Here is a 16,675-nt window from a genome sequence, read left to right on the forward strand (position 1 = left end):
GAAAAGTATAAAATACAAGATAATAAAGAAGAAAGACAAATCAAGATAAAAACACATATACAAAGGATTGAAGTGAAGTAAACTAAAATGTACTAGAAGTGGTTAAATGGGCAAATAAAAATCCACTTAAGTACAAGGTATGAGGAATAAAAAAATGAAGTCTTAAATTAAATTCTCAATCAATAAAACATAGCTATAACTTTTTAACCAGCTAACATTTTAAGCAATTTATCTCATTCCAGACTGTTGTCTGGATAAAATCTGCTTAGTTCATAAAAAAGAAATAGACCATGAAGTTATTTAAATAATATTAATCCAGAGAACTGTGGATGTATGGTTGCATTTCCACCAGGTATCAATGTTGGGCCGGTGGTGGCAGGTGTGATCGGAGCCAGAAGGCCTCAGTACGACATCTGGGGGAACACAGTGAACGTAGCGAGCAGGATGGACAGTACAGGAGTACAAGGAAAGATACAGGTACAGCCCTGCAGTCTGTACGCACCTCACCCGGTTTTACCCACTCACACTGCTGCTTTCCTCTGTAATCGTCTTGTTAACAGAGGTAAAGCCTCAATTATTAACCTGTGAAATTATTTTTTCAGTTTTTAACAGAGACATCACAGACAGAACATTACAGAAAACTGTTGAAGAGAAATGATTCAGTACTGGACATGTTTAGCCAAGATAGGAAACACACCTACCAAGACATCTGAGGCTTTGTGTTTGGTTTGATAAATGCTGAGAAGTAACATCATGTTCTAAACACATTCTGAGGATATAGCCAAGCCATGTTCTTGTAATGTTTCTGTTGATCCCAGAAGGATCTTCTTGAGGGATAGGATAATATTCTTAAAAAAAAAATACTATGATAAACCTGTTAAAATGTTTAGCAATAATGTTGTCAGAACACAGCGACACAGTATATCTTCTCTGTCTCTCTCTAGGAACAAATATTGTGGGATTATTTTTAAAGTGTAGAAAATAAAGAAACAAAAAAATAAAATTCAGCAGGAAAATGCAACTATTTAAGAGACTGTACCAGTGTTATCACTAAAAATGTTGTAAGCATATTTATTAATCATGCTACTATTTAGGAGAACATATTGAGATTAAAAGTAATGTCTCTTTTTTAAATTTTATTTTTAACAATCTTAGCACTAAATGTTCTCACATTCAAATCTGATTCATTCATTACCAGCATGGATGTGAAATATGTTATATATTTGTACATATATGCTTCACTCTACTTACCTTATACTTTTACTCCCGACATTTTAACACAAACTCCTTTACGTTTTACTTGTTCATTTCAACATTGGTTCCTTTCTTCAGTTATAATGCATTTGTGAGAGATTATCCATCTATCTTTTGGTTTATCTATTAGTTCACACCACACATATAACACAATAAAAATGGTGTAAAAGGTACAACAACAGCCAGGAGTCAAACTTAGAATCTTCCATTGCACAATGTAAGACTAAATTTACAACTCATTTGGATTCTTTAAGATGCAAATATAGTCTGATGCACAATGTAAGACCAAAAATATTTGTAACCATTAGAAATTGAAAAAATTAAAGCAAACACTGAGCTAGCCTGGGACTGACCCTAGAACCTTTGATCGGAGGTTAAACGCATTATCCTGCTTTGTTTGTAGACACCAGCTTGAAAAACAATGCACTGCTTTATAACAGCAGTGGTCCAGTTGTAGAATCTGACATAAGCGTTATACAGTGATTTAGGATCAGTAAACACAACATAAAGAAACATCTGCAGAATAGCTACTAGACATGTTGGAACCAAGTAAGAAAATGTGTCAGTATGATTCTGAGTTCAGAGGTGAAACAGAGCATGATGTGGTGATAACCATGAATGTCAATGCAATTATCCTCATTAGAACATTCATGTTTTTTGGATTCATACAGATGGAAATGTAGTGTGATGCACATTGTAAGAGGAAAGAATAGAGAATAGAGTCAGATTTGACTCAGTTTAGTCAATTAATAGGTGTTGATAGCTGCTGTTCTGTGTAATCCAGAACATTTCGCATCTCATTTGGATTCTTACCAATGATGAATGTTTGCAAATAATTGAGCAAACTAAAATTACCACCGAGCTAGCCAGGAGTTGAACCTAGAATCTTCTGATCCGTAGTCAGACGCGTTATCCATTGCGCCACTAGCCCTGTGCACTAGCCCTGTGACTTTGAGCACACAGCAGCCTTACACACAATGCACTGGTTTATAACAGCAGTGGTCCAGTTATAATAGAACATGTAGGTCACAGGTGTCAAACTCCGGTCCTCGAGGGCCGGTATCCTGCATGTTTTAGATGTTTCCCTCTCCCAGCACACCTGACGGTCGTTATCAGGCTTCTGCAGAGTTGGATGATAGGCTTATCATTTGAATCAGGTGTGTTGGAAGAGGGAAACATCTGAAACATGCAGGATACCGGCCCTTGAGGATCTGAGTTTGACACCCCTGATGTAGGTGGACAGTGTTGAAATGACTGGTAGAAGTGGAAAAACAGGTGCTTCTAACTGAAAAATAAGATGCAGTCAAGCATTTTCAAAATTTTATTTAATTAACAACACAACAAATCCAGTTACCAATCCAGTCTGCTGGAACTTTCTGGCACTCCTACAGCCAAAAGCAGATATTTAACACACAGTAATGCCGTTCTTTTATCAGTGTCCATGTGAGCTCAGTTCAGTGAAATCATATCCACACTCTCAGCTTCATTTTTCATAGCATACTATCAGTCTCTTAGTTTATACATTAGTTCACATCACACATATAGCAAAATAAAAATGGTGTAAAGAGCCGTCAACACAACACCAACCAGAAAAGGAGACTGGATTAGTGGCAACATGTTTGGAGTTTAACTGCTGAAAATGAAAATGGATATTCTCACTGTGGCAAAGTGAACATTCATCATGTTATTCTTTTATTTAACATAATTAGATATATTTTCTTCAGATTATATTAATATAATATGAGGTTCAGTTAGCTTTGCACAGAAACAGCTTACTCTTTACTTTAATATTTTAAGTACATTTTTCACTTTTACCAGAGTAAAGAAGTTTAATCCCTTTTAGTTACTGTTTTACACTGTTTTCTGAACATCTACTTGAGTAAAGGATATGAGTACTTTTGCCATATCTCCTCAAATGTTACACTTTTATGATATTTAATAACTTATCAGGTTCCCATTGCAAAGGTTTGTGCTTTGACCATTTTAACAAAAATAAATGATGTCTGTAAAAGCCCATGTGAGTCACTGGTCTCCGGTGTTTCCACTCCAGGTGACGGAGGACGTCTATCGTCTCATCACAGACTCCTACGACTTTGTTTGCCGTGGCCAGGTCAGTGTGAAGGGCAAAGGTCAGATGCTCACCTACTTCCTTAACGGGCGCAAACAGGGCAGCCGTCCGGCTCAGACGCAGCAGCAGCAGCAGCCTCTAAACACCGAACGCCGGTCAAGCGCATTTACCCACGGCAGCGTGTGCACCAGGCTAAGCCCCGCCCCGACCATCGCCACCTATGCTACCATCAGGACCTCAAGCCCAAGCACGGCTAAGCCAACAGCCTCCACCAGCACCACCAGGTACCTGCCCTCCGTCCCCATGGCGATGGTGTGATGGACACTGCAACCATCGTAGGCAAGAAAACAGGAGTGGAGGCAGGAGAGACATTACAAAACCGAAAACAGTAGAGTCACCCTCCACTTGCACTCTGCTGCCTGTGGGCTCATCGCCCATTAGAAAGTCAGGACCTGGACCTGGGCTGTGTTTAGGACTGAAGAGGGGAGTCTGAGGTGGCCTCGGACTCTCCCTCCCTCCATACCTGAGCCCTGTTTGTTGCTTCACCACAGGTGTCGTGAACAGGATACAGGATGCTTTAGCCACGTTGTTCTGTAACCAATCAAAGGCCAAGGACGTCTCCAGGAATTAATCTGTATCCACGACTGTAAGAAACTAAATCAGTGTTTGAAAACTAAAACAATGCACAATTGATAGTGTAGCACACAAGCCTCTCACAACAACCACAACTAGAAGGTCCTTTAATAATCCTTTTAACTGACCCTGTTCTCTCAGTATAAAACATGAATGTATTATTAGAACTGGATGCCAGGCTCCAAGATGGCGGCCATTCTTTCACTGTTCACTGGTGCCAAAAAGTCTGGTTTATAGTTTTAATTCTACGTCCCACAACATGAGTGTTTCAGAGGCCTGCAGATTTTACCTTTACTGTTTTACAAATGCTTTTTCTACACATTCAGAGGATTAAACATGCAGTATGTAATTTCTGTCATGAGGAGTCTAGCTGTCAAAACAGGAATAAAATGCATAGTTTGACAAAAAATCCTGTAGGTTAATGTTGACTTAGTTACTTACACTTTAAGCGCTGACTATAAACAGCATAGCAACATAAAAACATTATATTATATACAGATATATTTATTTATTTATTTATTTATTAACAGACATGATCTGTATGATTCGTCTGGGCAGATCACATGACAGACTAATATTGTTAAACCTGGTGTTTCTGGTTAACCCATAATATGACACCATTGATAGGAGTCAACCGTCTGTGATACTGAATAAAGTTACAGATATTGCTGTATTTGAAAATTTTGAATTTTTTTTTTAGATTTTTAAGTAAATGTGTAAATTATGCATACTATACCTTTAACACATTTGACACCTCCATGTTATTCTTCGTAGTGTTTTCTTGCTTTGGGCGAACACGTTGGATTTTTTAAAATTTATTGCAGTACTGCAAGTGGCCACTGGGGGAATGAGCCTCATGGCCGTGTGGTGTCACCGTATCCAGTTCTTTTAATACATCCATTGTATTAAACCAAATCAGTGCTGTTGCCTTAGCAACCACTCCTCAAAAATGCCATTTTATGTTGCCTTTCGATCATTTATTGATTTATTTACTGGAGACCAATTAAGTCCTCAGATGAATTAAATACTGGGACATTGTTGTCCAACATTTATGTTTATTGAGTGGATGAAGCCAAATGTGTAATTTAAATGGCAGTTAAAGGTAGAAACTTGCCAAAACATAACAGGGCATTGCCTTCAGTCATTGCAGGGTAATGAATTTTCTTTTCGCAGGGCAACAGTAATATTAATGAGGGAAGTCCTACCTGATTGGTCAGTGAATACCTTAATGATTCACTGTATTGTTTGTGTCAATCACTGATTGACAGATCTGTATAACAGCTTACACAGTTTCAGTATATTTAGGTTGCACCAACAAGAATGTAGAATTACTTTGTTAGGTAATGCTTGATGAAGTTTTCTGTTTTTCCAAGTTAGACTTTAGCATGAGCTTGACTCTGACTCTGATTCTCATATTCCTACCGCGTTTGTCCAAATACGGTCACTTCTGGCTCCAAAAAACAAGATGGCGATGGCCAAATTGCAAACTACTGGCTTCAAAACTGCAGGTCGCTTATACACAGTTTGTGGTATAAACACAAGTTACTGCTGTCTTAGTTAGTTTACTGAGTAGCTGACAACATAAAACTAGTAAAAAGTACTGATAAAATTAGCTCATGTAATAAAGTAATACTAACATATTAGTACTTTAAAGTATTGGTCAACTTCATGAACCGATTGTGTAATAGAATACTCTGGTGGTCTTATTGGTGTCACTTTCTAACCACAACTATAGTAAAGTTGTTAGGAAACATCAGTTTAAAACAATAATCCCATTCAAAATTATGCCTATGTTTACGCTTTTTATTATAATCACCCCCGTACAGTTACCATTGACAGGGAATGTAGCTTGACCAAAAGCGTTATTTGTGCTAGGTTATAAATATGTTTATTTCTGCTCCAAAGTTCAGTTTTAACACAGGGGGTCTATGTAGAGAAACTGAAATATTGAGGAATTCATGAACCAATCAGGTATCAATCACTTCATGAATATTATCTTAGAGTTTTTCCTGCTCGCCCTGTTAGAGGAAAATTCTCTGCCGGGTCGGTGACAGCATACATTTCTGGCTCGTGCCCCTTCACTTTAACCCTCAAACGGCACATGAGGTAAACTCTTGATTCCCTGGGCCAGGCTGCCCAGCGTCTTTAAGTGCATGATGCCACTGCTGCATTTCAGTCATGTTTGCTGTCTGTTTCCCTGTGATGCTTGACTTCCAAACTCTTCCTCGTCAAAGTGTAGCAATAAATCAGTTTGTCTCCTCAGCCTGTCCACCCTTTGCATGCTGTAGCCAGCTGGACCCTATTTTGACCTGATAGTGTATGTAGCCAATAGAGTGTGCATAGCTAGCCACACAAGTCTGTATCTCTGTGGAATTGAAGCATGACTTAGAAAACTTATTTTCTGTATTGTGTGATTGAGTGTGATTCCTTCCTCCTGGAGCTATATTTAAAAAAATCTTTTCTGCGTGCTTGTTTATTATTAAGAGATATTTTCTATGGTTAAAATATTACGTTCTACTATTTTTATGAGAAGCTGCTTTGGTAGAAAAAGAAAACTGCTGTTTATGAGGAGACACCCAAACCTCCGTCTCTGGCTTCCTCGTACAAACCCAGATGATTTATTTTAGCATGCCACTTACAGTACGGCTAACCACAGCCTCCTCTAATCTGTTCAGCATGCACTGCCTGCAAGCCTGTGGCTCTTACATGCATGTTTTGATGAAACATTAATACAGCCCAAGCAGCAGTGACTCTTTTTTAATGTAGTCCTCATGCATGCGCTATAAAGGTAGCGGTCCTCTTGAATGTCAGGTGCTTTTTTGACCGTGTCTTCTTCATGAGCTTGGTGTGTTTCGAGGACATTTCAGGATAGTTTGACACCAGGCAGGCCGGCTGTAGTTAACAGGTTGCTGGTTTTCAAATGTGCCAACCTATTTTCATAAACATATCAAACTTTTAGTGTCGAACTGTAGCACAACAGAACGTGTGGCTACGGTTATTGTGGATTTCCTTTTGTTGAATGCCTGTATTTTTACTGTTTGAGCTGTAACAGTTTTGTAACTCAAATGATGGCAAGTGTTGATTTTGGAGAGATTTATTTGGACGCAGAAATGAAGATGTAATTCTTATCCTATTTAAAATAGTCTATATAGTAGCTTAAATGCTTACTTTGAGTTTCTAAGAGGTTAAAATGAGGATTTTTATACACTTGCTTTAACAGTTGGCAACATTGATGGAAAAGGGTTATGTACAATATTTTTCCTGTAAATTGAATATTTTCATACTGTATAATACGGGTTTCAATTGTTATATGTAGGTATTAATAGCTATTATTGTAAAATGTCTTTTTCAGAGATATATTATGAATGATCACATATTTGTCAAGTTCTTTTGTTGAAGATGTATTTATGGAGATGTTTTATGTGAATGTACATTTTGTTAAAGATGATATTTTATACTAAGTGTTTGCACTGCAATGATATTGGCGTATTATGATTACAAAATAAAGCCACTGGGGCACATCTCCCGGTCCACTCACCATGTGTTTTTTTTTCAACACACACATACACACATACACACACACACTGGGGCCATACAACTCTGCTGTAATGTTACATAACAGCAGAAAAACAGAGTCGCTGATGTAAGACGTTTGAAGCAACATCGGGGTCAAGGTCAGCCTGATTCCAGTCTTGTTTTTCAGATGGAGCCTCATGCTGATGTTTTGAACCAATCTGCTACCAGAAAAACAGGAGTTTCACTGTACAACCTGTAGATAACAACACTACTCACTTTTAAAGGAGGAATGAAGAAAACACAAACATGTTCAGCACATTTTGGGTCAAGTAACAAAAGGTCAAGAAACTCAAATAGAGTAAAACACTGAAGTAATCGGTAAAATAAGAGGAAGTAATTACCCTTTGTATCATGTCCCAGAGGTCTAATGAATTGTTTACAGATGAGCAACACACTGACTGTAAAAACATTTAATTTGCAGTGACGTAAAAGAGATAAAAACTGAATCCCCACTTATGGGAAGCTGAAAGGAGTCAATAGTGTAGTATTAACTTTGGTTGTTTTTGTTGAAGTCAGAAGTTTGACATGTGATAGCTGTGGATCGAAGAGTTTGTTTTTTTATCAGTAGGCGGGGGAGACAATGAACGCACATTTACCGCAAAGTTTACAACAGCACAAAACTTCCTCTGAGCATTTATTTGATTAAAAAGAACTGGTCAACACTATGTTCAAAGGAAACATGCAGGCGGGCACAGTAGCTTCTCACAACACTGGATGTTTAGTTTACAAAACTTTAAGTAAATAAAGAAGAATTCCAATTTGTACTGACGTTTGAGTGGTGACATAGAGAGATGTTTCAGATAATAAAACAAAACAAAACTACCAATTAACTAATGAATAAAAAAAAGTTATTGGATTTTCATTGAACTGCACATGATTAAAGTTCTGGGCATTTCTTTATTTTTATTTGCTACAACAATTGATTTAATAGTTATGCTGAAAGCAAAATACAAGCATTTTTTTCAATAGTTTATTTTAAAACGTGTTACTTTTGTGGCAGTTCTCAAATGAATTTTCCCCTATATTTAACCTTCTTGAAGTGATTTATCACCATTTATTGTAATATTATCTTCCGTATTTTGTGTTTTTTCATTATAAATCATGTATTTTCCTGTACTTAATTCACTGACCATGCAGATGTTCATAAAAGCTCAGAGTAAACTCAAAGGTTATTATATCAGAACAGAGAAAACTGAAGAAAAATCGACTTTTTTTTAGCAAATCTATCAATAACTGAACATAAATCAAGTGTTTCCATCCACTGTTACTGATTCAACTCTATGGGTTTTACTGGTGAATCAATGTTGTAGAAGATGACGGTGTCACTACGGAGCCTCTGAACGTCCAAATGGGTCATATCTGATGACCATGAAAAGATGATAAACTGTATTTTACACCTATTATTTACATGTACGGATAGGATTAATGGATCAACAGGGATTAAACAGTTTACATCATTAGTTGGTTTTGGTAGACGGTGGATGTTTGGGTCTTTATGGGTTAATGTAAATAATGAAGTGTAGTCTAATTATTCAAATCTTATATTTTTTATTTTATTTTATTTGATAAGAGGTGTCTTGTGTGTGTGAATCAGGTCTCTGTTTTCATGGTCAGAGGTGTAGTGTTCTTTCCAGTTGGAGAGAATAAAGAGTTAAATATGGAGTCTGAAATCCCTATGACGTGTCGTTACGCATGGCCTTTGTTTAGTTGAGTAACTGTAGGTACAAACACAAACAAATCTGTGGTGTTTTCAAACTTGAATCTCCAGCTCTGAGGTCAGACTGTTACAGAAACAAGATGAATATTTCACATTTTGTCTCAATGTTTTTAATAAACATCCTATTTTCATCTCAATACTGTTTTCTCCCTGGGGCTGCACTTGTTTTCTAAATGTTTAAGACGTTGCACAGGGTTTTATGATCTAATATGAGCCTCGTAACTTCGGCTGCTGACACACATTTCAGTAGTTTGCATGTCTTCCTGGTTTTTGTTAGAGAAAACCTCTGACTTAATCACTCTTAGCTGTTGTGAACTGTATTGTACCCAAACTATTCCCTCACATTCCTCTAAGAATGTACATCTGCTGCTGTGTTTTCCTTAGGATTTGATCAAGTTCTACGTATATTTACAGTTTTAAAGAGATGATGAGTTATGATATTTGTCGTTGTAAGGTTTCTTTATCAGACAGTGCATTCATACCTGGATGCATCAGTGTCCTGTTCTGCTCTCATGAGTTTGTTCCAATAAATATTTCTAATGTAAGAGTCTTCGGAGTGTTTCTTCTGCCCAGCCTACATATTTTTCTAAACAGATATTTATTGAAAAAAAAAACAAAAAACAAAAAACAACTCTGTCCTAATGACCGTTATTTTACAATATATCTCTGTCCAAATGCAAAAACAACAACAAAATGGTACAAATGCTTGGACAAAGTCATACACTATATGGACAAAAGTATTGGGACATGTTGAATTCGGGTGTTTCTTTTTTAATGGGTCTGGGATAGAAAACAATGACAAATGGCATAATATAGTTTAATATTGTGATATATATCATTACATTGGATTGGTTAGTTTGGTTTAAAATGTTATCTCTGCTTCCAAAATGCCTCAGAGATGGTTTTCACGTAATTTCTCTGAACCTTGATTTTTTAAATTCATTTATTTTCATCCATAACTATGATTTTAAATGAGTAAACTGGTCTCTAAATTTCTAAAAGATTTTTCATGCTCTGACTGTAAATAATAATTTTCTACCACAACACCATCTACTTTCTTCTCATCTCACGTATAAAGTGTGTTGAATTGAATTGAATTGAATTGAACTGAATTGAACTAAATAAGAAGAAATATCTCCCATTAAACTTGAAATAGAGATATTGATGTTTCTAAACAATATGGAGTAGATGGGATTGGCTCCAGTGACCCCCGTGACCCTAGTGAGGACAAAGTGGGTTCAGAAAATGAATGAATGAATGAATGAATGAAAAACAGGTAAGAAGTCGTGTTCATGCTGATTTCACATATAAACATCAATATTAGCCCATAAAGACCCAGTACTACTTTTGTGTCAGTTCCCAATGAAATTTTGTCTATATTTAACATTTCTTAAGTGATTTATCAACATTTATTATACTATTATTTCCTGTATTTTGCATTTTATCAGTAAAAATCTGATATTTTCCTGTATTTCATTTCAATCAATCAATCAACCAATTTATTACATTTTTTTTTTACAAACAGTCAAAATCAACAATTCATTTACAAGATACATTTTGTAACAGGACATCCCAGAAGCAGTCTTCAGTTTATAAATGGGGGCCCTTAACATGTGATAAGAGACACAACTTACATTATAATCTTTAATAAATTAAGATGTTCTAAATAACTACAAACCTATTTTGGAATATTTACCTATCTACCCTTAGACATGTGATGAGAAAGACAATTTATATTATAATCATTAATAAATAAAGATGTTCTAAATAACTACAAACATATTTTAAAATATTTACCTATCTATCTAACGATAGTTAATTTCATTTACTGATCATGGAGTTGCTCAGATTAAAGTTGAGGGTTATTGTATTAAAAACAGCGAAAACTGCAGAAAAAGTGACTTTTTCAGTAAAACCTCTCATTAACTGAACATAAACCAGTGTCTCCATCCACTGTCATTGATCCAACTCCATGGTTTTACTGGTGAATTAATGTTGTAGAAATACTGTATTTGTCTGTATCTTACCACTGAGCTGCTGTTTTTTTTTTTTTATCTCTTGTATCGCCATAAATGTGTTTTTCCATGACACTGTTTGGCTGATATCACCACAAGAAAACTTTCACCAGACATTGTAAAGTGCCTTTTTATGACGTTTACCTTCACAGAGTATATCCCCCCTGTTCCCCTATGTAGAAAGTCATTTCCATGTTTCCGTGAATGCTGAAATGAAGGTTCATATTCGACTCTCTCATCTGATTAACATTTATATGAGCTGCAAACCAATAAGAAATGCTTATTGACTTGTGTTCAGTCTTTCTGCTCACACAGGTTACCTGTCAGAGGATTTTAATTCCTGGCCCTCCCTGATGCTTTAATAAAATGGAGTGCACTTCTGCTTTGCAGAGTCTTTTTGTGGATATTCTCTTTTAGCTCCAAATGAACAGAAATTGAAGATGGAGAGCTGTCTGATTGACCAAGTGCAGGTAACAGGGTATGAAAGGATTTATAACACAGTAAGTTTGACCAGTGGTTTGTGCACTGTGATGTTTTTTCTTCACGGTAATTATCAGCACAGGACCCTAACTGATGAACTGATGAAATGGTTAATGTTTATGCGGACTGTATTATTTAGTTTTCTCTGAAAAACCGTCCTTTCCACTTTCACTAACAAACATCCTCGAATGCAACGCTCAAGTGACGCACATCAGCTCACTGATATAAATACTCCACCGTATTGTTTATTATTGATGCATTACAGCCTCCAGCATCAGGCATTAAATGTGGTATGTTGTGGGAAATCAGGCCCAGTTTTTAAATCCACTCATGACCCTTTATTGTAAACATGATTATCTCTACATTTATGGTCAATTGAAGTTCTAAAATAATTCACACAAGAATGAATTCCCTAAACTCCCACAGAAGAGAAAACATCCTCCGCTTCAGTACAGTCCTGTTCTGTATCTGCAGTCAGTTCACGTCCTACTCTGATTGGTTCTTTTGTGTTAAATCACAGGTGTCAAACATATGACCAGTGGGAAAAAACTGACCCACCAAAGGGTCTAACCTGGCTCATGGGACAAAATGTAACAATTGTGTAAAGTAAAAATTACACTGAACACGCTAACAGTCAAGGATGTCAGAATCACTCAAAATTTAAATCATCATCATTGTTTTAGTGAAAAAAATGAATATTCCATGAAAATCTTTACATTTCAAAAGTATGCTTTCATAAAGAAATGTGACTAATCTGAACAAATATGAACAACCTGAAATGTCTTAAGAGAAGTGAGTGCAATTTTAACAATATTATGCCTTTGTAGATCCACTGTGATCTGTAAGACATAATGCACATGTGTACATGGTAAATTAAAGGATATTATTAAAAATCCACTTGTTTTTCTTATGAAATTTCAGGTTTTATGATCTTGTTTCTCTGATTACTGTGGAAGGGACCAGCTTCCACTTAGGATTGGAAAATTGTGATATGAAGTGATGTGTTTTTCTAACTTTTTTTTTTTTTTAAATACTTTTTTATTATGTTATCGAACTTGTTTTACTGTGTGTTTCATTGGATTTATTCTGATGTATCCTCTGTGAGAGAGCATGAGAGGTGGGGGTTTGAGTTCTATATGTGTAAACTTTGTAATCAAATATGTAAAAATATAATAATAATTTAAAAAAAAAAGAAATTTCAGGTTGTTCATAGTTGTTCATGTTCTTCACATTTTTAAAGGAGAGTTCAATGTAAATATTTTCATAATGTAGTTTACTGGTCATGTTGGGCTGTGTATTGCCGCTGAACTAAAACGAATAGGACACCCATGCATTAGATATCTAAGCTGAACAGGCCACTCCAGCTCCTACTAATGGTGTTTTCACACCTATTTCATTTGGTCCAGATTTTCCAACTTCAGTCTGATCAGATTTGCAGGTGTGAAACCTTCCCACATCATGGTGCACCAATGAGTATTCTCAGTTCTGTAGTTGTAGCCTTGGTTCTTCTCCACTGGGGAGGACCTGAACAGAAAGTATCTGAGACAAACTGAGACATCTGCCTCATACCTCAGAGCCGTCAGTATAAACAGATCCTGGTCAAATTCATAGACTGTATACATGTAATTAGTGGAAGATCCATGACATCACCCATTGGATTCTGAAATGTTGTTTTGAAGCCAGTAGTTTGGTTGTCATCGTGTTGGCTTCTAGGAGATGCAGATGACCATATTTGGACAAAATGGGCAAAGCAAGAGGAGCCCCAGGGGTCAGAGGTGAGCTAATGCTACATGCTAGCTTACTGACTCACAGTGGTGGAATGTAACAAAATAAAAGTACTTTGTTACTGTACTTAAGTAAAATTTTTTTATGTATCTGTACTTAAGTAAATTTATGGAGGGGTACTTTTTACTTTTACTTCACTACTTTTTAGAGCAGGTATCTGTACTTTTTACTCCACTACACTTTTCGAATTGTGTTTGCATTACACCAGTGTTTTTCAACCTTGGGGTCAGGACCCCACTTGGACTCACCTGGAATTCAAATGGGGTCACCTGAAATTAGTAATTGATTAAAAAAAAAAACCAAAACAACTTACTAATAAAAAAATAAATGGTGAGTTTAGAGAGACAATCACAATACATAAAACATGTGACAAACTGTGAAGCTGAAACTGAAGCACTGTGGTACTGTTTACCTGTCAAATGTTCATTGTGGTCAGTTTCAGATGCTGCAGCTCTTTCATAATTCATAGTTGGAGTTTTTGTTCAGTATTAATTGTCAGCCTTGTAAATCCAAGCTGGACTGACTGTACATATCCTGACCAAGGAAAATAAAATTCTCACTTTGTGCAGTAATCTACACCTGGCTTTTCTGCCTCCGTCCAGAATAATATACATTATATAGACTAAATGTTGTCTAAAATTAATGTTTATTTGCATCATAGTATAGCAAATTGTTACATGATCAAAAACAAATCAATTTTAGCCAAAAAAAAAAGTCTGTGTTTTGAATGTCTGGGGTCGCCAGAAATTTGTGATGTTAAAATGGGGTCACGAGCCAAAAAAGGTTGGGAACCACTGGATTACACGCTACTTTTGTTTTCTTCTTGTTTTTGTAAATTGACCAAAGCTCTGTGCAACTATATACATCACCATAATCCATTTACTGTGCCAGAAGATTCTGTTTATGGGTCCTCTTTACAGTTTGAGACCAGAGCTTGTTATGCTTCTGTTTTCTGTGCACAATACTAAATAAGTTGATCTGTCAGTTATAATGCTCGTTCTTTCTTTGTATATATACCAAACATCCAATTCCATCACTTTTAATCAATATGTACTTTATTAAGTATAATCGTTGAATATGGATCAAACACTTTGACTTTTTACTTTTTAAATACATTTTAAAATGAGTACTTTTCTACTTTTACTTAAGAACATTTTTCCCTGGATACTTTTACTTAAGTAGATGTTTTGCCCCTGTATCTATACTTTTACTTAAGTTAAAAGTTCACCACTGCTGACTCAAAATATTAAAACTCATCAAACACTGCTATCAGCTTCATTTTACACCTTTCTTAGTTGAAACTTTTATCTTCAACTGCAGAGAAGCTGTCTGTAAGGAAAAGGTGTTTTATCAAGTATATTTTTATTTGCCCTGGGATTTAATTAATGGAGGAAGAATTTATAGACGGACCACCAGATCACTTCAAATAAGAAGGCTGAGACCAGAATGAGTCCTTGCAAAAATACTGACTTAGTATTTTTAGACCAAACAGCTAGTTTTGGTCCAAACATTTGGGATGGTTTCAGTCCACATCAGATGAACCCGTATTTCAGTTCATGTACATTGGGTGGGCAACTCCGGTCCTCGAGGGCTGGTCTCCTGCATGTTTTTGATATTTCCCACTTCCAGCACACCTGGAAGCCATTCCATCGTTATCAGGCTTCTGCAGAGCTTGTTAATGAGCTGATCATTAATTGAACCAGGTGTGCGGGAAGAGGGAAATATCTAAAACATGCAGGATACCGGCCCTCGAGGACTGGAGTTGTCTACCCCTGTGTCACTGTGAAAACTTTTAGGATGGTTTGTAACCAATCACAGGACAATACACAAGTCACATAAAATGAAAAACAGAATAAAAAATAAAAAAAACACAATGGAAAATTAACACAATACTGTCAGACGCACAAAATTCTACAAAGAAAGACTAAGCAACAGAATGCATTAGTCCACTTCCAAAATTGCTGGGGGAATGCAAAAATACCATATGTACTGGACTGAATGTCAAAAATGGAACAAAACCTTGAAAATTGGTTGAAAATTTCTGTTGTGAAAATACTTCACTGTCCAGAACACTATCCACTAAAGTGAAAAACTTTTGATTGGATTTTGTTTGTGTTTGTACACTCACAGCTTATGAAGACCACTGACTTCATTCAGACAATATGATAGGTATGAATGAAGATGAAGGCACAATGTCCAGGTGTTTGATGGGCAACATGCAGAGACTGAATTTCCTTACAGGGATAATAAAGCGAGTTAACTTTTAACCCATCTGCCATTGGTGCAATACCTTACAAAAGAAATTGTGTCCCTTCAATTTTCACTGCAACCAGACACTTAAAAAAGAAAGAATTCCATCTTCATTTATTTGCTAATTTTTTAAACTTACCCGACAATCTATGTTTCTGCAAACCAAAGCTGAAGAAAGAATGACCTCAGATCACTTTAACAATTTAAGGAGCAGGAATGACTGAGAAAGACAAACATTTTATCACAATATAAATTATTTCATTACAGCCCAATTCAGTAGACATGATCTGATATATTTTCTGCCGTCAGACAATGGGAAAAGTACTATTTTTATTTTTACCAGGCAAAACACTTGTAATTCTTGGCTAATATAACCCACTGTGAACCTCATTGTCTTTGTTTGATTCTAGATCATGTGCTCTTTTGAACCAGTTCCAGGTTCCGTGGGTTGGTTTTGATATTGAACTGAAATGACCCCTGTAAGGTCAGAAAACCTTGTTCAAACACCAAACACACCCTCACATTCACTGGGAAATGGGTGTCACTGATGAAAAACAGGGACAAGAACAGGAAAGATTTACTGCATACCCCCCCCACCCTGTTAGGACAGATAGTACGAGTACTGGACCCAGATGCAATACCCTCAGACAGGAATACAGTTAAAAGGGATTTATTAGTAATAGACAGTAACAGGTTCACATAGAATAGTAATGAATATATCTTCAGCTGGACTGAGTTGGGGAATCGTCTTGGCTTCGGATCTTAAGTGAACCACGTTACGGCCCAGGTCGGGAGCACACGAGGGGAACCAGACTAGGAGAGAGCAAAGGAGAGTTAGAGGGCAGACCAGGTCATACACGGGCAGACAATCAGACAGACAAACGTACATAGGGAAAG

General features: G+C 36.5%; 1 protein-coding gene and 1 non-coding gene across 2 annotated transcripts in view; one reads left to right on the forward strand and one right to left on the reverse strand.

The window, feature by feature from the left end:
• The window catches only part of adcy1a (adenylate cyclase 1a), a 70,428-nt gene extending 66,048 nt beyond the window's left edge, over nucleotides 1–4,380 (forward strand). The window contains exons 19-20 of the mRNA XM_030131369.1: nucleotides 353–477; nucleotides 3,305–4,380. Of these exons, the coding sequence (XP_029987229.1) occupies nucleotides 353–477; nucleotides 3,305–3,640 (461 nt within the window). The 3' untranslated portion in view covers nucleotides 3,641–4,380. The remainder of the gene's footprint in view (nucleotides 1–352; nucleotides 478–3,304) is intronic.
• trnar-acg (transfer RNA arginine (anticodon ACG)) lies at nucleotides 2,113–2,185 on the reverse strand. The gene has a single exon. It is a non-coding gene; the product is annotated as a tRNA-Arg (tRNA).
• Nucleotides 4,381–16,675: the final 12,295 nt, after the last annotated feature.

This window comes from Sphaeramia orbicularis, chromosome 4, assembly GCF_902148855.1.
Source record: "Sphaeramia orbicularis chromosome 4, fSphaOr1.1, whole genome shotgun sequence".
Lineage (NCBI taxonomy): Eukaryota > Metazoa > Chordata > Actinopteri > Kurtiformes > Apogonidae > Sphaeramia > Sphaeramia orbicularis.